The sequence below is a fragment of the Mastigoproctus giganteus genome, chromosome 3 (genome assembly GCF_048544385.1).
Source record: "Mastigoproctus giganteus isolate SK-2022 chromosome 3, ASM4854438v1, whole genome shotgun sequence".
Taxonomy (NCBI): domain Eukaryota; kingdom Metazoa; phylum Arthropoda; class Arachnida; order Uropygi; family Thelyphonidae; genus Mastigoproctus; species Mastigoproctus giganteus.
Window position 1 is genome coordinate 75,358,647 of NC_143577.1, and position 22,312 is coordinate 75,380,958.

The 22,312-nt window shown below is 37.5% G+C and overlaps 1 protein-coding gene across 1 annotated transcript in view; it reads right to left on the bottom strand.

Moving 5' to 3' along the window:
• ProRS-m (prolyl-tRNA synthetase 2-like protein, mitochondrial) overlaps window positions 1-22,023 on the bottom strand; it is a 293,464-nt gene extending 271,441 nt beyond the window's left edge. Inside the window, exons 1-3 of the mRNA XM_090370015.1 lie at window positions 21,878-22,023; window positions 19,203-19,328; window positions 6,204-6,381 (exon numbers count right to left, since the gene is read on the bottom strand). Coding sequence (XP_090226141.1) covers window positions 6,204-6,381; window positions 19,203-19,304 — 280 coding nt within the window. The 5' untranslated portion in view covers window positions 19,305-19,328; window positions 21,878-22,023. The remainder of the gene's footprint in view (window positions 1-6,203; window positions 6,382-19,202; window positions 19,329-21,877) is intronic.
• Window positions 22,024-22,312: the final 289 nt, after the last annotated feature.

Consider the following 22,312-nt stretch of genomic DNA (forward strand, 5'->3'; position numbering starts at 1 on the left):
TCAATTTTACATAGCATGAGAAGGTTTTGTGCTATAAAATTTTATGTTTATTTTATAACATAATTTACATTAAAAATCTTCAATTTAGTTTCCTTAACACCTTATGACTACTTCCAATGTTCAGGTAATTTTTGAATTCCATTTAACTGTTTCTGAGTTAAGCTGTCAGATGTGATGGATCATGGTTGCACTTCTAAAGATAGAAACCTTTGTCCATGCAGTGGTTCCTTGAGCTTGCAGAAATAGATCATAATCATAAGGACTCATATCAGGACTATAAGAGGAGTGAGATAATGCTTAAAACTTGTAATAAGTGAAAACAAACTGAACAGACTGTAAGATATGAGCCCCTGTGTTGTCACAGAGTATGAGCACATTAGCTTCCAACATCTGACTGCTTCTGACAAATTTCCAGGCATAATTTCTGACAAAGAAATGTTGCATAGTAGTCTCCAGTTACTGATCTTCCAAGTGGCACATGATAGGCAGCAATAACGTCTTCAAAATTGTAGGTCATGATGACCATTTGATTTCACCTTTGATTGCTGCCAGCAACATTTAGGTGGGTTTGGCAAAGATGGATGCGTCCATTGAACTGACGTCACCATTAGCTTCAAAGTCATGTATGTGTGTCTCATCAATGCCAACAATGCATTTTAAAAACACTTCACCTTCAATTGGTAACATGCATGTAAATGTAACTGTGTTGCAATTTCTTTCCCTTTGCTCATTGCACATCTGACAGCAAATGTGGAACCAATCAGGCAGCAAGCTTTCATTTTTGTAACACATCAGTTAAAATTTGGTAAACAGATGATTTCAGTATTTTGGATTCATTGACTATCTCTTCGCAAATCATGCATCTGCCTTCCTCAAAAATGGTGATAATAATAACTATGATGTGCTGTCCATATATGTTCTCCAACTAACCAAGCATTGCTGAAGCCAATATGGCCACCATTGTGAGTGGACGCATTATTTTGCACTCCTGATTTTTGTGCTTAAATAGGTAGTTAAAGTTTATTGTAGTGAAAGAAAGGTGTATCCCCAGGAAGAACATCAGTGAAACCTCTGGTAAGAAACTTTTATTTTGTTGGGTAATTAGCCAGATTGAAGTGTAATTATCTGTGTCCTTTGTTATCAGACTGCATGCATTAGTCAACATGAGGCTATTGTTGTCGTTTGGTTTTTAGGAGCTTTAGCAACTAAGGCCATATTGCTCCGGGGATATGCGGTGGTCATTCCCTGACCTTTCCGCATCCTTCGTATTTGGTGGTCACAGGCTCGAACCCAGGTCTAATCATGAAGCGTGTGCTATGCACTGCTGCTCCTGCCCACCTGGCTACAGAGGTGCCAACATGTGGCTGATGACAGGGATATAGAGAGGTGGCCGATATATGCAGCTGCCACGTTTCCACCTGGCACTGGACTCGGGAGGTGTCCCAAGCAAGGTGACCTTGAACAGTGTCTATGCTCCAAAAATTTCAAATGTGCTGTGCGACTCTATCGTAAAGAATGACTTTAGTGATCTTCCCCCCCCCCCTCTGCCATTGACTTTACATGGTAAGGAGTGAAATCTTAGTGTTCCAGGAAATCTTAGTGTTCTCAATGCTACCATCATTTTCAGCGCCCCCGAATACCTTATAGGAAAGTAATCCCATGGTTCTAGAGGCATTTTTAATCTCGGCTGTTTACCCCCCACGTGCTGAGGGGGATAGCACAATATCTTAAAGGCACCTAACTAGCCTCTCGTTTAAGCTATAAACTTGTGGTGGGCATCATTTGCCATATCTTTTAAAGTACTGTTTTAAAGTAAGAGAATAATCCCGATAAACCGATCAGATTCATTTATCCGGCAAATACTGAAATAGAGGGGGAAAATGGATAAAATCAGACACCCCATGCAGCAGACGCAAAACGATGACATTACTATACTTGGCCAACAAGAAGAGGTGATGGACCCCACTCTGGAGCCCCTCAGACCAGGAAGAAAAAGAATAAGAAAGGAATACCAAAGCAAGAACGGGAAACACATTCCCAAACGGAATCAAAAGAGTCGCAAGAAAACTCCGCAGTACCAAAAGAGGCCAATTAAGATAAACTGCAGGACCCACTCCTGGATCCTACACTGCCAGAGGATACAATATATGAGAAATCCTTGTTTCTTAAAACAAGGATTTCTGTTTTGGAAAATTCAGCATTGGAAAATCTGTTCAAAGTGCAGACAAATAGAATAACCATAATATTAAGGGCACAAATAGTGACCCTGTGGAATAAGCTCGACACACTCCTGGTGGAAGCTTACCTCAAAAGTGAAAGGGTCAACACAAAACCCCAGGCCTACGCTGATTATGGAGCAAAACAAATTCCACAGCGCACCCCCACATACGTCCAAGCGCTGAGGAATACATCAAGCGAGGCAGAGAAAACAAGCAATGCACCAATCCAGAAAAGGAAGACGTTACTGAACACCCCAAATATTGTCAATCCTTAGACCCACTGGGGAGGAGAAAAATTCCAGTGAACAAATCAAGCAAAAGATCATAGAAAACCTGAAAGAAGATTTTGAAAACACCAGAATCAAATCTATTAGGAAAACAACAAATGCTGGAATCATCATAGAGACGGAGAATAAGGAAGAGGCAGAAGAAATACTACCAGCAAATCTAAAGATAAATGACCTGGGATTCACGGCGGAGGCCCCCAAAAGAAAAGGGCCATCGATTATAATATGCAATGTTCACCAGGATCTACAACCTCAGCAACTGGCAGAGGAGATCTACAGAAGAAACCTCAAAAGCCACCTACCGGACCAGGAAGGGGAAACACTAGTGATCCCAAAATATAAGACAATGTCAAAAAAACGGCAGAGGATGCAACTGGACCGTGGAGCTGGCCCCACCTGTTTGGCAGGCCCTAAAAATGCAGAGCAGAATCTACATTGAGTGGAGTAGCCTACGGTTTCAGGAACACATGGCCATACCCAAGTGCTTCAGATGTTGGAAGTATGGCCACACCTCCCATACCTGCAACCAAAAGGAACTGACCTGTGGCCACAGTAGGGAGAGAGGACACGACTATAACAACTGTTATAGTCGTGTCCTGTCTCAACAAAACCAAGGAACCCATCTGCATAAACCGTAAGAGCTTCAGACTTGAACACACACACACACTCAATCGGAGATGCAAACTACCCCACCTATCTCAAGATAAAGAGTACCTTCCAATCGAGAATCGACTATGGGGACACACCATAAATGTTACAACAACGGAGCACTAAAGATCCACCAACTTAATGCACAGTGGGCTCGAGCAGTGATCGACCAAGTGCGCCCTAGGGCAGACGAGGAAAACGCTGACATCATAACCGTACTCGAACCATACACCCACCAGAGGCTATCCACTTAGTTATAAAATAGTGCAAAGTGATGAAGATACTCTCTGGGTAGCCATACTGATAAGGAACCCGGAGCTAACAGTTACAAAAATTATTTATGCAGCCCCTAGGTCACCTGTGCTCATATCATGAGCTTTATAGGAAGCTTTTATGCAATTGCTCTCTAATGCAGACTGGGAACTGAAATTGACTTTGCCACAGCCTACTTACAGACCATACAATCAATCCTAGCAGGGCAGAAAATCCTTATGGGGCGGATGTCAACTGTTGATCTCACCTTTGGCATAGTGCAACACCAGACCACTGGGGTATGATGAATGGACAGCAATTTGAAGAATTTCTCACAAATTCAATTTTCACAGTCAAGAATCAGCCCTTCTGCCTCCCAATGTACTGCAGTACACTATGGGAGTCAACAATTGACATAACCTTAACCTCCAGGAACATCGAAAGCCATGTCACAAACTGGACTGTGCAAAATGCAAGGACCACATCCGACCACCGAACTATCACCTATTATATAGAAAGAAACATAACCAGAACAATGGTTACGAGACACATGCAGTACAGGTTTGCAATAGGCAAGGCAAACTGGGATATATTCCGAGAACACCTCCTCACCAGAGAACAACAATATTTAGGAGAAATTGGCCATACAAGAAGGAGGCAGTGGAAGCGAAAATCCAGATCAGCTAAAGCAATAAATAACCCACTATATCACCAGTGCCACCGAAGCAGCCATGAAGGGGGAAACCCCCCACATCCAGGGCCATGCCCTGGTAGACCCTGGAGCTCCAGAGATTCAGGAAACAGGTGCAGAACAAGTGAAAACAGTACCAGAGGGCCCGAGCAACACGCCCCCCCCCCCCGACAAAGTAGCAAAACTACGACAACAATATAGGCAAATCAGGAACCTATATACAGAGACAATAAAAATAGAATAAGAGGACATCCTGGGAAAGACTCGTCCAAATAACAGGAAACAACAACCCCTGGGGAGTGGTATCCAAATAACCACAAATAAACTACCGAGGGGAGAAGTGATAACCGCAACAAAAATGCCGCAGGGAGACCTAACCACTGGGAAGAATCAGTTACAAACATACTAAATGCCATAATACAAGATCCCCAAACTACTAACGGAGGACCAGCAGGCAATTTGCCAAGCAAATGAGGAATACACGCCACACCAAATAGAGCCTGTATTGCCCCCTTTCACAACAGATGAACTGCACGTTTGTTTGTTATTTGGTTTTTAGGAGCATTAACAACTAAGGCCATATTGCTCGGGGTTATGCAGTGGTCATTCCCTGACCTTTCCGCATCCTCCGTATTTGGTGGTGACGGGCTCGAACCCCGGTCTAATCAAGAAGCGTGTGCTACGCACTACTGCTCCTTCCCACCTGGCTACGGAGGAGCCCATGAACTGCATGAACCTGCAGCAAGAACAAGGAACAAAAAATGTCCCAGCCCAGATTTAATAGAACTAGAGATGATCAAAAAAGCCACAGAAACCATCCCGGAACTTTTACTTCGACTATTCAACCGCTGCCTAAGGACAGGCCAGTTCCCATCTAGAGGGAGAACAGCCAATCTAAAGCTGATACCCAAGAAACCAACCAAACCCCAGGAATAACTAAATTCTTATTGGCCAATAGCTCTGCTTTCAATGCTAAGCAAACTACATGACAGACTATTGTGCAAGAGATTACAACATCATTACCACAAAACAAATCTAAATACATCCAAGCAGTATGGATTCACACCAGGATCATCGACAATTGAAGCCATCCAGGGCCTGGCCACAAAAGCAGTTCAATGCACTAAGAAATACTTCCTCATTATAGTGGTGGTCTTTGCCGGGGCTTCAACACCCTTTAGTGGCCGAGTTTCCTGGCCAGGCTCAGGGCAGCGAAAGTACCAATGAATTTATACAACAGCATCAAAGCTTACCTCACAGACAGACAGGTACAGGTAGTGACACCCTTCTGAAGCTTAAACAGGCAAGTCTGCAGGGGCTGCCCTCAGGGATCCGCCTGGAGCTGCTCTTGTGGAATATGGTATTCGATGAACTCACTATGGACCTGGGAGAAGTCAAGGCCCAAGCCTTCCCGGATGACTGCGGCAACGTTGGGCCACAGCATGGGATCCAGCGGCTAAATGACCAGATGAACAACAGAACACGACACTACACATATACAATATCCATACACTTTTAAATCTCTGGCATTTCCAGCAAACTGGTACACCCACAACCTTATCCAAGCACTGCTTATCCTCAACACTGGTTTGACCTTGACAAAGCCTTTGAGAACAACATAAAACTGTGCTACAATTTACTGCTCGCTCACCACACACTTCCCACAACAATACATAAATTTTGTCAGCATCTCACCATATAAAGTTTCAATTCTGATAAAAGATCTTTGATCTGAAACTGTAATCTGACCTGAAGCAAAACTACCATCCATATTTTAAAGAGCTATACAGATAGTTCCTCTATACAAATACTCAATACAGGAACTCTCTTTCAAGCACAATAATGTTGAGGTTAAACTTAAAATTATCCTGATATACGTCAGTCACACAGGTGTATGGAGTGAGGAGCAGGTGCACAGGGATAACCCCCACATATTTTCCATCATATATTCAAATGTTTTAAAATGGGTTCACACATAATATATATTACTAATTATCTCACTTAAAAACACAGGGGTGAAGATGTCTGAAAAAACAGCTTGAAAAAAAATCTGCAAACTTAAAATTAAAATTTAATGTTAAATTCTAAATTTAAAATTTCACTAACCTGAACATTTCCAGAGAGAGCTTGAACTTAAAGTGGGCATGATTATTTTACAACACCCAATATTTTGCATTTCTTTGTCAATAAGAGCACATAACTTTTCCAAAGACCGCACAGTTAGAGGCAGAAGATGGAAAATTCCATTACTTGATCTGGAAATTAAACCCTTTCCTAGCATTAGCTGTAAAAGAAGTTTTGAAAAAACTTACATCCACAAACAGCAAACAAATAAATATTTACCTCTCAATTTGTCAATTACTTTAAAGGAATCAATGAGGTAACTTAGACAGAACTTTTAAAGAAATGTAAATAATGTCAAAAAATTGATTTTTAATCAACTTTAATGCTGCATGATTAATAAACTGAAAATTCTGATACCTGCTAACTCATAGAAAAAAAAAAAAAAAAAGATTTTCAATAGAGATCTGACTTAAAATGGTGTATAAACCAGTGTTTCCCAACGTGGGTCCCACGCCCCACATGGGGGCAATTTGATTGTTCAGGGGGGCAATTCAAAAATTGCTCGTCTAGAGTTTAAAACAACCGCCTACTATGATTTAACTTGTACAAAAGAAGAATTGTTGGTATCTCAATTTTAAATAAGCATTCGTTAAATGTTGTACTTTCTATAGAGCTGCACTTGAAAGTTTGGAGTAATATCAACTACAGTTTGCTCGGAGAGTATTGCTTACTATGCCTAGTGAAGGAATAGTACATACTGTATTGGACGATTGCTTATGGCATATGCAATGTGCAAGCAAAGTGGTTGTCTACTGTAGCCTACCGCAAACTCAGCATGTTATATGAAATAGGTAATTCCTTTCATACAAACGCTCGTTTGGGCATTGTGACTGTACATTTGGATAGGTTTGACGATCTCAGATTAAAATAAAAATTACTTTGTCCACGCACAGAATTATTATTAATGAAGAACCGTGATATACAATGGTATGTATTTGTCATATATGTATTTCTGTGGTCTCAGTAAATAAGCAAATAAGTCCAAAAACTCGAATTTGCAGGAGAGGAAAAATAAACTTCACACTCTCATATAAACACGCATATATTCGAATATACAAATATTTATTACTCACGCTAAAACTACAATAACGAAGATAGCTGCGTGTCACATAATAGTAAATAATAAATACTTTATTATAGTGCACTTATCTCATTTTTGACAAATTAGACTTATCTGCTTGTTCACAGAGACCACAGATTTAATAGCCCGAATTCAGTAATTCGTGTGATTTATTCATTCAAAAAGCGTACTAATAATTAATTTTGATATATTAAAATTAAATTAAATTAACTTTAATGCATAGTTTATTTTTAGTTTTTGATTTATCTTATATTTATTTCTTTCAGTTGCACAGTAAAATGAGTAGTGCAAGTAAAAAAAAAGTTCGTCAGTATTCAGAGGAATACTTAAAATTTGGTTTCATACCCGCTATCCACGATCAAAGGTCACCTTTTTGTCTTTTATGCCAACAATGCTTGACCAACGAATCAATGAAGCGAGGTCGTCTTGAGGCGCATTTCAAGGCGAAACATAATGCCCTTGTAAATTCAGATTTAAATTACTTTCAAACTTTAAAGAAGAATTATGAAAAAAGAGCAACATGAAAGTCTCTGTTTATTGCTCATACTGCAACTATCAATCGTACTCTTGAAGCTAGTTATGAAATTTCTTTACTCATTGCTAAATCTGGGAAAAATCGTACTATAGGAGAGAATTTAATCAAACCATCAATATCAGCATTTCTTAAACAGTTCTGGAAAAAGATGACAAAGACGTGAAAGCTATGCCACTCAATAACAATACTGTTAGCAGAAGAATAGATGAAATGAGTGAAGATATTGAAATACAACTTGTTGGAAAGCTGAAAACAAGAAAATTCTCAGTGCAAATGGATGAATCAACTTTGAGAGACAGTGAAGCCGTACTGATAACTTATGTAAGATATATTGATAAAGGTAATTTTGCTGAAGAAATGTTATTCTGTAAATCATTAGAGAGCACCACTACCTCCAAAGGTATATATAATAAGCTAAAAAATTACTTGGATGACAATAATATACCAATGAAAAATATAACATCTTGTGCTGCAGATGGTGCTCCTAATATGATGGGCAAGAAAAATGGCTGCTTAAAATTGATGAAAGATGAGAATCCAGAAATGCTTCATGTGCATTGTGTTATTCATAGGGAAAACTTGGTAGCTAAAAATATTTCGCCTGTTCTTAATGAAGTATTAAATCAGTTATAAAGTGTGTCAATGCTATTAAAGCTAATGCCAAATGTGAGCGTCTCTTCAAGCTTTTTTGTGAAGAACAAAATGCAGACCATGTGAGACTTTTACTTCACACTGAAAGGGAACTGCTTGAAAAGATTTATGGAACTATTTGATACTATTAGTGACTTTTTAAGTGACAAACCTGAAATGAAGCATCTGTTAATGGTCGATGGTAAAGAATTTGTGAGTTATTTAGCCGATATCTTTGAAAAACTAAATATATTAAATAAACAACTTCAAGGAACAAATAAAACTCTCGTCAATGCAAAAGCGAAGATATTTGGTTTCATTACATTCATTGAATTATGTCAAAAATATATTTGTAACAAAAATTTTGTTACAAAATTTTTGTTAAAATTTTTGTTACTGATACTGCTGTACTTGTTATTGTCGATCATCTGAAAATTCTGTCCACTGATTTAAAAGAAAGTTTTCTGATTTAAAACAAATTGATTTTCCAACCTGGATGATGCAACCAATGTTAATAGATTTGTTTGATGTATCAATGCAGTACCAAGAAGAACTGTCAGAAATGCAAAATGATGAGTCAGTTAAAACTTTATTCAATATAAAAGGAGCGATGGCATGGCTTTGTGATGAAACAGAAATTAAATACCCAAATTCAACCAACTTTGCAAGAGAGCTATTATTACCGTTTCCATCTTCATATTTAGCTGAATGTGGATTTAATGCCATAAATGATTTGTTACTAAAGAAAAGAAATCGACTGGATATCACAAAACTGGGAGATTTGAGACTGAAGCTGACTAAATTGGAGCCCAATATAAAATCTCTCTGCATCAAGCACAAGGGTCTCACTAAATTTAGGGGCGCCTCCGTAGCCAGGTGGAAAGGAGCAGTAGTGCGTAGCACATGCTTCTTGATTATACCGGGGTTCGAGCCCGTCACCACCAAATACGGAGAATGCGGAAATGTCAGGGAATGACCCCCGCATATCCCGGAACAATATGGCCTTAGTTGCTAATGCTCCTAAAAACCAAATAACAAACAACAAATAAACACTAAATTTAGTGCACTCATCTAGAAGTGACTTCACATGGAATGTTGAAATTATTAAACAATTAAATAATAATTACTAAAAATTAAAATATTATAGAAAAATCTTTCATATAAATTATTTTGTACTTGAATTTTAGTTGTCTATTATATGTTTTGAAAATTTACTTACTATTTTTTTCTTAATAATTTCCTAATGATTTCTTCCTAAAACCTAAGTCTTGTGTCCTGAACAAGTTGTAATTAGGCTTCATTTAGGGAATAATCCAATTTTTGAATATAAAAAATATGTATATCGGTGTTTCCCAACATTACATGGGGGGGGGGCATCAGAATTTTAGAAAGACTTAGGTGGGGCATGGTAAAAAAAAGGTTGGGAAACACTGGTATAAACTGTATTCCCATACTTTTTTCCCAAATTAATTATAACTGATTCATGCATATCTGGCAACCCACACTGGACCAGCGTGGCAGATTATAGTCCATTTCTCTCAGCATGAATTGTTGAGGAGGCTTCCATCCTGCAGTGGGTTTATTATTATTATTATCAGCCATATGGTGCAAAGAAGCCTGAGGCTTATGCTTCACCGGCAATAAAAAAAAAAAAAAAAAATTCCCTATTACCCTGAGAGAGAGAGAGAGAGAGAAGTAGAAAGGAATCACCAAGAAGGAGAAGAATGATGATATCCAGCTCAGGACCCTGGGTGTACCAAGCCCATATTCACCAGATGTGAGCCCCAAACCTAGCAGCACCGATCGTCCAGTGATAATGGCTACTAGACTTTTTGTACCAACATAGAAATACTCTTCAAGGCTTAGATCTAATTGGATGTGAGTGAACCATTCAGACACATGGCAGAGAAAAGTGCATGGGATGCACTTGTGATACAAAAGCCCATGGTAGATATAAATTAGTCTGTAATCAAGTCACAAAGGCGGTAAGGCAAATTATGAGACGTTTCTGGCAAAGAATGAAAAAAAAAACAGAAAAGGCTTCTATACTTATACTTAACAATAGAAGGAAGGGGTTGAATCACATGGGCCACTTGATGTCTATGTGTTAACTGTTGATGACCCTGCTCAGGTTGTGGACAAATTGAACAGGAATTTTGAATCTACATTCAGATATGAGAAATTCTTTAGGGAAGGGAATGACAGAAGTTCATCAAACTCTAACGAGGAGCTAAATGATGCAGTGAAAACTGAAAGGAAAGTGGAGGAGAAATTGTTGAGGATGGACATAAAAGAGGCACTAGGTTGGATGGAATCTCTCCAATTATATTGAGGGAGGCAACAAAGGAGATAAGCAAAACCATAATTATCCAATAATAATTATTAAAATAATTATTATTGGATACTCCCCTGAATCCAAGGATGCTTGAATTCAGAGGTCCCTATGGACTGGAGAAGTGTGAATATAGCCCAATTCATAAAGGGGATCAAAATGTGACATGAGTAATTACAGACTTGTTAGCTTAACGTCTGTTCCAGGTAAAGCAATGGGCCCACTAATTAAAGAAGTAATGAAGGACCAGTTGGACAGGCAGGTAATTATACTGGAATCACAGCACGCATCTGTTAAGGGGTGGTCTTGTCTAACCAATCTGATAGGTTACTATGATACAGTGTTAAAGGAACTGGATGTAAAAATCATATACTTGGATTTCAGGAAGGCTTTTGATACTGTTGAACAGAAAAGACTGCTGTAAAAACAGGAGCAATGTGGCATTAAGGGCAAGTTACTGATATGGATAAAGGGACAGTTAAGTGGAAGAAGATAGAGAGTGGTTATCAATGGGTACTGATCTTTGAGGACTAATGTTATTAGTGGAGTTCCCCACAGTTCAGTGCTGGATCCATTATTGTTTTCAATATTTAACAATGAAATTGAGGAAGGTATATCAGGCTTAATGTCTAAGTTTGCAGATGATACAAAGTTTACAGGGTGGTTAACAACAGTCATCAAGGTGAGCTACTGCAACATGATCTAGGAAAATTGGGTTGATGGGCTGAGAAATGGCTGTTGAAGTTTAACATTGACAAATGCTAGGTACTGCACATGGGTAGAAGTAACTTCAGAGTAACTTATCAACTTTGTGGCACAGACTGAGGTAGTGGGGAATGAAAAAGACCTGGAGACAATTGAGAAGTCAGACATGAAATTCCCTGAGCAGTGCAGACCTGCTGCCAAGACAGCTCATGGGGTTTGGTTTTGTCAATGATATACAGAAACTTTGCTGGCAGGGATAAGGAAGTGATTACCCCCTTGTATAAGCCATGGTTAGCTGCATCTTTAGTACTGTATACAGGTGTGGAGGCCTCCCTTTAGGAAGAAGGTAAATCTGCTGGATCAGGTGCAGAGGAGTTCCCTTTTCCCTTTTGCATTCTACATTCACATATGAGGAATTCTTTAGGGAAGGGGATGACAGAAATTAATCAAACTCTAACAAGCAGCTAAATGACCTTGTGATAACTGAAAGTAAAGTGGAGGAGAAATTGTTGAAGATGGACATAAAAAAGGCATACTTTTGTTTCCCTTCAACAAAAGGGTGCTCTTGCCTAGAAAGACCTTCGTTTCTTCAAACTGCAGCATCTAGAGAGCAGGCACCTGTGGGGAGATCTGACTGAGTGAGGTGTTTAAAGCCTTGAATGGATTGATTAAGATGAATGTTAATGATATTCTTCCACTTGCTCAGACTACACATGACAGGGGGCATAAATTAAACTTGAGGAAGGACGGTTGCAGGATAGAAGAATGTGCAGAAGTTTGCCAGTGGGTGATTGATTGTTGGAACAGGCTTCCATATGTTGTGGAAGTGGATAGCTTAAATAAATTCAAGGCAGAACTAGACAAGTTCTTGGAGGGTACAGATGAATGAACTGTGTTGTTTTTTTTTTTTGTTTTATTTTGTCTGACGCTATATAAGCTTGCTCTTTCTTGCATTATCTGCCATTACTACTATTTAAACCCAAGACACACATGACAATTACAAAGAAAAATGTTAAGAATAATATAGCATATAGGTAAGCAGATGCAATGATCCCACGATAAATATAAAAGGTTAAATCCCGTGTCATCTTCATTTTCAATCCACTACACGATGAAGGCCTCTCCAGCAACTTTCCAGTTCCTTCTATCGACCGGGCTAGCCAGGTGGGTAAAGTGCCTGCCTGGCAACCCAAAGGTCACAGGTTCGAATCCTGCCTCGGGCTTGGATCAGAGTAGTGCAAAAACCTTGGGAGGTGCATTATGGCCACAGAAGCTGATGCACCAACAACTAACAAAAAAAAAAGTTCCTTCTGTTTTGTGCAATGGCCATCATTTACTACCCACAAACTCATGAATTTCATCTGTCCATCTCTGATGTTGTCTTCCAGGTTTTCTTCTAGCTCCTCTTGAGTACCATTCTGTTATTTTCTTAGTCCATTTGTCATCATGTCTTTGAGCTATGTTTCCTGCCCAAGACCATTTTAGTTCTTTAGTTTTGATAAGAATGTCCTTTACTTGAGTTTTCTGCCTAATCCATGTGTTTTTCTTCTTATCTAACAGTCTGATTCCAATAGAGGTGGTAGATGACTTTCATCAACCGGTGAAATACCACCACTTTGCTTATTGGAGGCTTGAAGTGGTGAAACCCATGTTTAGTCTCTAGAGCAAAGTTTCCAGCATCCCCCTCCCCCCATACTTCTCCTTCAACCCATGCATGGTACTAAGTACTATAGGTTTTGATACCTTTCGTGTTTGGGGTTTTTCATAAAAAAAAATATATAATTCACTCCATTCTTCACTGTGTCATTCTCAGCTTCTCTTCCATTCTTTTGGTGAGTGCCCAAGTTTCACTTCCATAAGTCATGGTGGGGGAGTGTACATTGGTTCATTATTTTACGTTTCAGACAAATTGGGATATTGCCCCTCAGTATGTGACTATATTTCCTGAATGCTATCCATCCAAAATTTCTTCTCTTGACTTCCAGCCATTTATCATTATTACAGCCAATGACTTGTTCCAGATAAGTACATGACTCCACATTTTCAATTACTGCTCCTTCAATCATTATATCCCTTTCTGAGACATACATGTTCATCATTACTTTTGTTTTTGCCATATTCATCTTTAGACCAAAATCCTTACTAACTCAGCATAACTGATTAAGATTTTCCTCTAATTCTTTGGGATGGATCATGGCTTATGACCACAATGTCATCTGCAAATTGTAAATGGTTTAGGTACTCTCCATTCACATTGACTCCTTTCTGTGATCAGTCTAATCTTCTGAAAGCTTCAAGGGCAGCTGTAAACAACTTTGGAGATATTGTGTCTCCTTGTCGAATTCCTTTCTCAATTTTAAATTTGCTACTGTCTTTGTCTAGTCTGATAAAGGAGGTAGTGTTCTCATATATTTTCTTCAAAATCATAATATATGGGGTATCAGTGCCCGAAATTTGCCTTATGCTGTATGGAGTCAAATGCCTTTTCATAATCCACAAATGCCAGGCATAATGGTGTTTTATATTCATTTGCTTTCTCCATTAGCTGTGATATTACATGAAGGTGATCCACAGTTGAGAATCCTGTCCTAAAGCCAGCTTGCTCTTTCGGTTGATTCTCATCAAATATTCTTTCTAATATTTTAGTAATGACCCTTGTGAACAACTTTTAGATGTGGGATAACAAGCTAATTGGTCTATAATTTTGAATTTCTGATTTATCTCCTTTCTTATGCAGCAAAACTATGATTGCATTATTCCATTCCTTAGGTGTTGCACCTTTTCTAATGCATTTTGTGAATAGTCTTGTCAGTTTTTGTGTCTTGTCTCTTCCTCCCAATTTTAACAACTCTACAGTAACTTCATCTTCCCCCTGGAATTGCTGATTCTTCATTTTCTTTAACGCACGTTTCACCTCATCAGGTATGCTGTATGTGTTATTAATTTGCGATCCATCGTCAACACAACTGGCATCATTCCCTTACTCCTTGTATAATTCTCTATAGTAGTCTTCTGCTATTTGAATTATGCCTTCTCTGCTATTTATAAGTACACCATCGCTATTCTTCAGTTTCGGTATCATTTATCTTTCTGTATTACTGCTCATGGCTGCTGATTTAAGTCCTTTGTTTTCCCTTAATGCTTGTTCTACTTTTCTTGTGTTAAATATTTTTATGTCCTCTCTGAGTCTCTTTCTAATGGCTTTGCATAACTCAGTATACTCAATTTTCTGCTTGCCATTGTTTATCTCGCTCTTTATTTGTCTTCTTTGGTTCATCATGACAAGTGATCACTTCCAACATTTACCTTGTTCAGGATGGTAACATCATTCACAATATATCTTCTGTTAGTGAGGATGAAGTCAATTTCATTAGCTGTTAATCCATTTGGTTTAGGTTAAGATTAATCTTCCATCCACATTCTGTTCACCCTTTACTTGAAAAAGGTGTTCATTACTGACATTCCTCGAGATTCTGCAAATTCCACAAGTCTTTCACCTCTTTCATTTCTTTCACTAATTCCAAAATTTCCTATAGGTCCCCTTTCTGCACTGTTTTGTCTCTTTCCAACCTTAGCATTGAAGTCCCCCATAATGATAGTGTAGTGGGTTTTCTGCTCATCTAGAAGACTCTCAATTTCGGTGTACATTTTTTCAACCGCTTCATCATCATGGCTTGATGTTGGTGCCTAAATCATTATAATCGTTAGCTTGTACCTCTTAGAAATCCTGAGTAGTAGTCTTGACACCCTTGGTAATGTACTTTGGAATTCCAAAATGTTGTTTTTTATATCTTTATGGACCAGAAAGCCAACTACACCTTCGCTCCTTTTACTGTTTTCATTGGTGTACAGCAGATTTCCACTTGGTAAACTTATAAGTGATTAATTTCTTCTTCTTGTTTCAGCCAAACCGATGATATTCCAATTCTCATTTTGTAATTCATTTTCCAGCTTTGATATCCTGTCTTCACTGATGGGCGATCTTACGTAGATACCACGTAGAACTACTAAAATGAGACAAGGGTCTAACATTTGCTCAGCATTTTGTTTTCATCAAAACAAAAACCAATGTGGCACTATAGGCAATCATAGAGGAACCAACTGGCATTAAAAACCCAGATATAGTCAAAAAATATATCCTGAAATGTGCTCTTTCCATCCCACTGCATGCCTCACAGATTTAGTCCTCTGCCCTGCCTACAACCTGAAAGCAATTCTAAGTATTGAATACCAGCTCTTTAGATGGCTCAACAGAGTCTCTAACCAGCTTTTTACCACCTCTAGAGCTATCCTACTTTCCAACCTCAATATCTTATCCTGGAGACAGACAATAACTGCACAGAATGTATACACATTAGCTCAACTACTCATGGGAATATTGGATTCTCCCAACATAGACAATCTTTTGAACTCTCATCATGGCTCTCATAGGAATGTTAACACAAGACCTCCTCTTGGCAGCAACTTAAAAAACCTGGATAGTCTAACCATTTTTTACCAGCAAACACCACAGAACTTTTTAATCAACTTAAGATTAATCCAAAAAAAGCTCAGCAACAACAAGACCTTCAGGTTGCAAGTCTTCGCTGACTCTTACCATCTCATGCAGCTGTAGTGATTGTGTACTAGATAAAATAGTTACCACAGCAACCAGTTTGCCACACAATAAAAGGGTGAAATGAGTTATTTCACCTTCAATAATAACTAAATTGAAATTTGAAACTTTTTGAAAAATGTAAATGTGATATTTAAATAATTTTTAATGTAATAAAAGAGCACACTGTAACCTTTCAGGGTGAATGCCCCATGGACAATGTAATCCTCATGCTCATGGAGGCCCATTCACACCTAAAGTATGTAACATATACCCTTCTAGTTAATGGCTATCCCAGGGGTTATTTATTATTACTAATATCAATCTATTTCTCCTCAAGGGAGAAATAGATTGATATTAATAATAATAAATAACAAGATCTACAAAAATTAAGCAGATGGGTTGAGAAGTGGCAAATGAATTTTAGGCTATACTCCAGAGAGTGGTACACCCTTCAAAATGGCAACAAGAAGCAGGGGAAAGCAGTGATTGACAGGTTGTGACTCCACCAACTCACTGCATCCTCTCTTCGTTTCAGGCAGTCATCACGTGACACGATGTAATTGCAGCAGTAAATACAAATTTGTATTGTTTCATAGTCGCATTTGCTTGCTGGGTTTGCTGGTTATGTTGGCTTGCTATGTGGTACTTTTTGTGTCATCCTGAGTTAAAGAAAAGTGAAACTTGGAAATATTCATAAACTGGTCATATTTTTTCCTTAACATCTTTTTAACTACCATAAGTGTCCAAAAATTAATACTGGGTTTGCTTGCCACATGGTCCCTCGTGTTGTCCTGAGTTTGTCATATATCCTGTTCCATCCTGCAGGTAAACTGTTTCATTGTTTTTTGCTGCTGCGAGCCTGCATGCAAGGACTGATGAGGTGAGTTTTCTTTTCGCATTTCATTAACCTAGTATTGTGTCAGTTGTTACGTTCTTTAAAAAAAACAAATTCTATTGGCATATTGTGCATATACAAAGAGGAATTTTATTGTTAATTGCACGTGTTAATCGACTTTCATTTGTGTTTAGTCAAAAAAGGTTAAGTTTTTAAGTGATTTCGGTAGGGATTCAAGCAAAAACCAGATGTTGGGGAAAAAAAAACAATAAAGAGGGGTCATTTAATCGACTTTCATTTGTCTTTAGTGAAAAATGGTTACGTTTTCAGGTTAGGTTTTTACACGACTTCGGGAGGGAATCAAGCAAAACTGGTTGTTGGCTGCACATGGTATTACTTTTTTTCTTGTTTTGAAAAAAAAATTGCTGTTTTCATGTTAATTTTTCTTCATTTTAAATCTGAGATGTTGTTATGTTACATGACATTTTGTCTTCCCCAAATTAATTGCATTTCTGTTACTTGCTGCTCTGAAAAAATTGCCATTTTCCATTAATTTTATTGTTTTTCAGATCCGACATATTGTTATGTCACGTTACATCCTCCACATGCAGTCAAGAGAAGAGGGGGAATGCGGTAAGTGGGCAGAGTTACGAACCGTACATCACTGCTTTTCCCCTCTTCTTCTCAACGTCATTTTGTAAGGGGTACCATTCTCTGGAGTTTTACTGAATTTTAACATTGACAAATGTAATTATACTCCATATGGATAGCAGTAATCCCAGATTAACATACCACCTGTGTGGTACAAACTCAAGGTAGTGGTAAGACCTGAGGGTAATTGTGCAGTCAGATATGAAGTTCTCTGAGCAGTGCAGACAGGCTGCCAAGACAACTCATGGGTTTTTTCAATGATATACAGTAATTTTTTGGTAGGGATAAGAAGGTAATTATCCTGTTATATAAGGCAATGGTTAGGTCATATCTTGAAAACAGGTCTGGAACCTCATTTGCAGAAGGATGAGGATCTGTCTGAATGAGTGCAGAAAAAAACTTTTACCAAGAATGGCTTTAGTTCTATAAATTGCAGTCACCTGGAAACTAGATACTTGCAAGAAGATCTGGTCAAGGTGTTTAAGGCTTTGAATGGATTGATTAAGCTCAATGCCATTGGAATCCTTCTCAGACTAGACACGTTAGGAGTGATGAGATCAAGGAGTTAAAGGCTCAAAATAATAAGCTAAATAAATGAGAAAGGTATATTCACAACAAGTGAAACTAAAAACATGGGAGTGGAGGTGAAGCCATTAAATTTTCAGAAGCAATAGTATGGAGCATAAATTCAAATTGAGAAAGGATGGTTACAGGATACATGTGCATATATTTGCCTTCAACCAGCAGGTAATTGATTGTTGGAACAAACGTTTATCTGGTGCTGTGGAGATGGGTAGTTTGAACAAATTCTAAGAAGAACTAGACAAATTGTTAGGGAGGTGAACAGATAATAAGAGAAGTACTGTTTTTTTGTTTTGTTTTGCAATGCTGTACCTGCCAATGCAGGTGTTCAGGAAAGCCTGGAGTGTACTATTAATGATCTATAGGCTATAGGCTCTGCTGGCCAGGAGAAGAATGTTGTTATTCCTCTTTAAAAAACTGGTGAGACAATTGGAATACTGTATTCTGGTCTGGAAGCTCACTGAAATAAGCATATAGAACTTCTAGAGAGGGTTCAACAGATAACCAGGTTTGTCCCTATGACAAGCACCTTATAAGATGAATACTTTAGAGCATGAAGACTAAACACCTTAGAGTGATCAGATCGAGGAGTTAAAGGCTCATAAAGTAATAAGCAAAATAAATGAGAAAGGTATATTCACAACAGGTGAAACTAAAAACATGGGAGTGGGGGTGAAACTATTAAATTTTCAGAAGCAACACAGATCAGATCTACATTAAATTTGGGAACAAATCTAATGTAGAACTAAATGGAAGATTGGTATGGGCACAGCACTGTTTCCCATTAGAATAAATTGCCTTCGAAAAGCAGCTGAGGGACTGTCTGACAAGTTCAAATTGGTAATTACATTTCTATGAGGAGCAAATTATAATTAATTCAGTTTTTTTTTAGCTGATGTAGAATAAATCTGCTTCCTTACATCATTTGGCCTGATTAATACTAATACTAACGTTTGACAGCTTCAGGGGAAAAAAAATAAAATAACTTCTATACTGAATGCCCTATGTGCACACACAATTTTATGAAAATTACCTTCAGACTTTTAGATATGGCTCCTGTATTACCAACATCTGCGGTATGTCGCAAAAACCAAGATAATTTTGGGACACTATAATACCAGCTGTTTCGGTACATCTAGGAAACTCTTTTTTCAAAATGCTGAAAGTATAAAATTATCCATATTAAACTTTTAATATTTAACATTTTTATTATATTGAATAATAAAAATAAAATACAACTACACTAATATACAAGACACATAAAGGTCACTTGGCACTTCTGAATGACTTGAATGGGGAGAATGACAAATATCATGCATTTACTCATCAGCCAAAATGCTATGACCACCTACCTAATAGCATGTTGGGCCATCTTTCATTAGATAGCTGCTTACACCCAGCATGGCATCGACTCCATAAGACCAGGTGTCCTTAGGCATCCTAGAGAAGCCGAACAGAAGAACATTCTAGAGTTAAGAAATAGAGCAAGGCACTGGCATGAATGGCAAATGCTGCATTCTACTACACCCCACAAATGTTCGGTGGGATAGGTGTCACGGGGAAAATTTGGCAGTCAGGAGAGCCCACGAAATTCTTGGCCTTTGCCTCCCTAGTGCCCACAAATCAGTCCCAATACAACTGTCAGGTCCTTCCCTTTCCCCACTGCATGGGCTTCATACTGATTAACCGACAGGCACTACCCATACTGTCACTATATATGCTGCACCAATCAATGTCACTCCTAGATGCTGTAGAACAAACATCATGCTTGAAGTACAATGTCTCCATGAGGTGATTTATATCAATGGAAACAACAAGTTTCATGAAGTATACACTAAGGACACAAGACAAAAACCTAACTTTGTAAACTATTAGGAACACATTTTTCTAAGGACATTATTCTTTTTAATATTCCAAAGCTATTGCCACCTGAAAAATTGTAAAAGACAAGACTTTTTATACAGACTTATTTCGCTCATACATTTAACAAACCTTAGATCTGCACCACTTCAAATAAACATAAACAATGTAAATAAAGTAGCATCTGCTATATATTTAAAAAGCTGGTGTTGTGATCGCAACAGCTCTTTTTTAAAAGAGTAAAGGAGTATGAGAGGTTAAGAAGGGGAAACACATTCACAGAGGTGACAACATTCTAGTAATATTAGCATTACTAGTGGCAAAAATAATGAAAAAAACCAAGCTTATAGAAGCATCAAACATGTTTTTTTTTTTTTTGAAATATGGCTGATGCTGCATATGAGCTTGCTTTCTTGCTTGCAAATATACAAATTTGTATATAATTTTTTACCCACTTTGTCTACTCATCCCTTCTAATTATTTCTCCAATTCTTCTTTAAATTTATTCAAACTGCCTATTTCCTCAATAACCAGGTAAAGTTTATCCCAACAACCAATTACTTTTGGGCTGAAAACAAATTTCAACACATCTACTCAGCAACCAGAATTTAAGTTAAATTAATTTACATTCTTTTCTATTTGTCATTCAAAAAAGAGTAAGGATAATAAGAAATAATAATTTTTTTTTTATATTCCATGGTGCCCATATAGCATCAGGGGCGTTTACATGTCAGAGAAAAGCAATATGAGAACAGCACTTTATTTAGGCTAGAACCAGTGCCATGACTTCTGTAAGCCCCAGGCAAAATATTCATCTTGGGCCTCCTCGCAAAAATTAAAGGTGGAATTTGTAAAATTGACAAAAAAAAAAAAGAAACACCAAAAAATTATTCAAATCATAATTATTTATTTAAACTTGAATGACAAGTGCATTATTTATACAAACTTAGTTTTTTATTGATACAAACTTAGTATACAAAAAAGTTTTTTTCACGGCATTACCTTATGATATTTACTTGATATTAATTTGTCTATAATGTCTGATGCTTTTATATCTTTTAATACATCTTGTTCTGTTAACATAATGGCCAATCCAATAATTCTTTCTTGGCCAACTGTTGCTCGTGAATGTGTTTCAATAATTTTGAGTCTTGAAAAACTCTTCTCTCCAGATGCAACTACAACTGGCAATGTTAATAATATCCAAAGAGAAATGATGATGGGATATAATTCAACTAATAAATTAATAAATAAATAATTCAACTAACAAATAAATGTCAATAATTGTAACCAACTAATTTTTTTATCCTTTTAAAACATGTTGAAAAGATTGGATTTCTTGATGTAACTCTTTGACATTGATGTCCTGTCTTCGCCAATGAGAATTGCTTCCAAGTGTTGACATTTCATTTCTATTGCACTTTCAAATGAATTCATGAAGTTTTCTGATTTTAGAATAAGATGAAAAGCAGAGGATATTTCGTTCATCTGATCGAATCTTTCTTGTAAGCTACATTGATCATTATATTAAAAAATTCCATTTCAAACCTTTTGGATGGATTAATAGAGCGTTCATCTGAAGAAGTTTCATAGGTAAACTTGCACTTCTGGTAACACTGATGGTACTTCCAACTCAACTGCAATGTCTATAGCTTTATCCATGCACAATTTAAATTCTGATGTTCTAAATTCATTTAGTTGACCTTCTATCAATATAATTGCAGTGTTCATCTCAATTGTGGTTTTACTTTGCTGGTTTTACTCACTTTATTTACAATACTCAATGTTTCATACCAAACAACTAAACTTATAATAAATTTTTAAAAGAAGTAATTTCTGTTAACAAACCTTGTATTTCAGACTGCAATTTTGCATATTTTCCTTTGGCCTGTTCCTTGATTTCATTTAATGCAGTTGTAATAGCTCGTAACTGATATTGCAGTCATAACTGATATTGTTACATTCAGAGCAAAGAAAACAGTTTTAAATGTGAATCTGCATTACTGTGGGTTTTTGTTGCATTAAAACTAGGTTTAAATAATAAAAATAGGCAAAAATGAACTTCTTTTAACATCTGATTATAAAATAAATAAATTTACTGCAATACAGGGTGTTTAAAAATGATGGTCAATAATTTAAAGGTGAAAAGTACAAATTAAAATAAGCAAAAAAGTCCCAGTGAACATTGGACCGCAAATGAACCGTTTTCGAGATAATGCGCATTTTCTGTTAAGATCCACCACTGATTTTGGGAGCACTAGTTTAGCAAAAAGCTGTGAATCC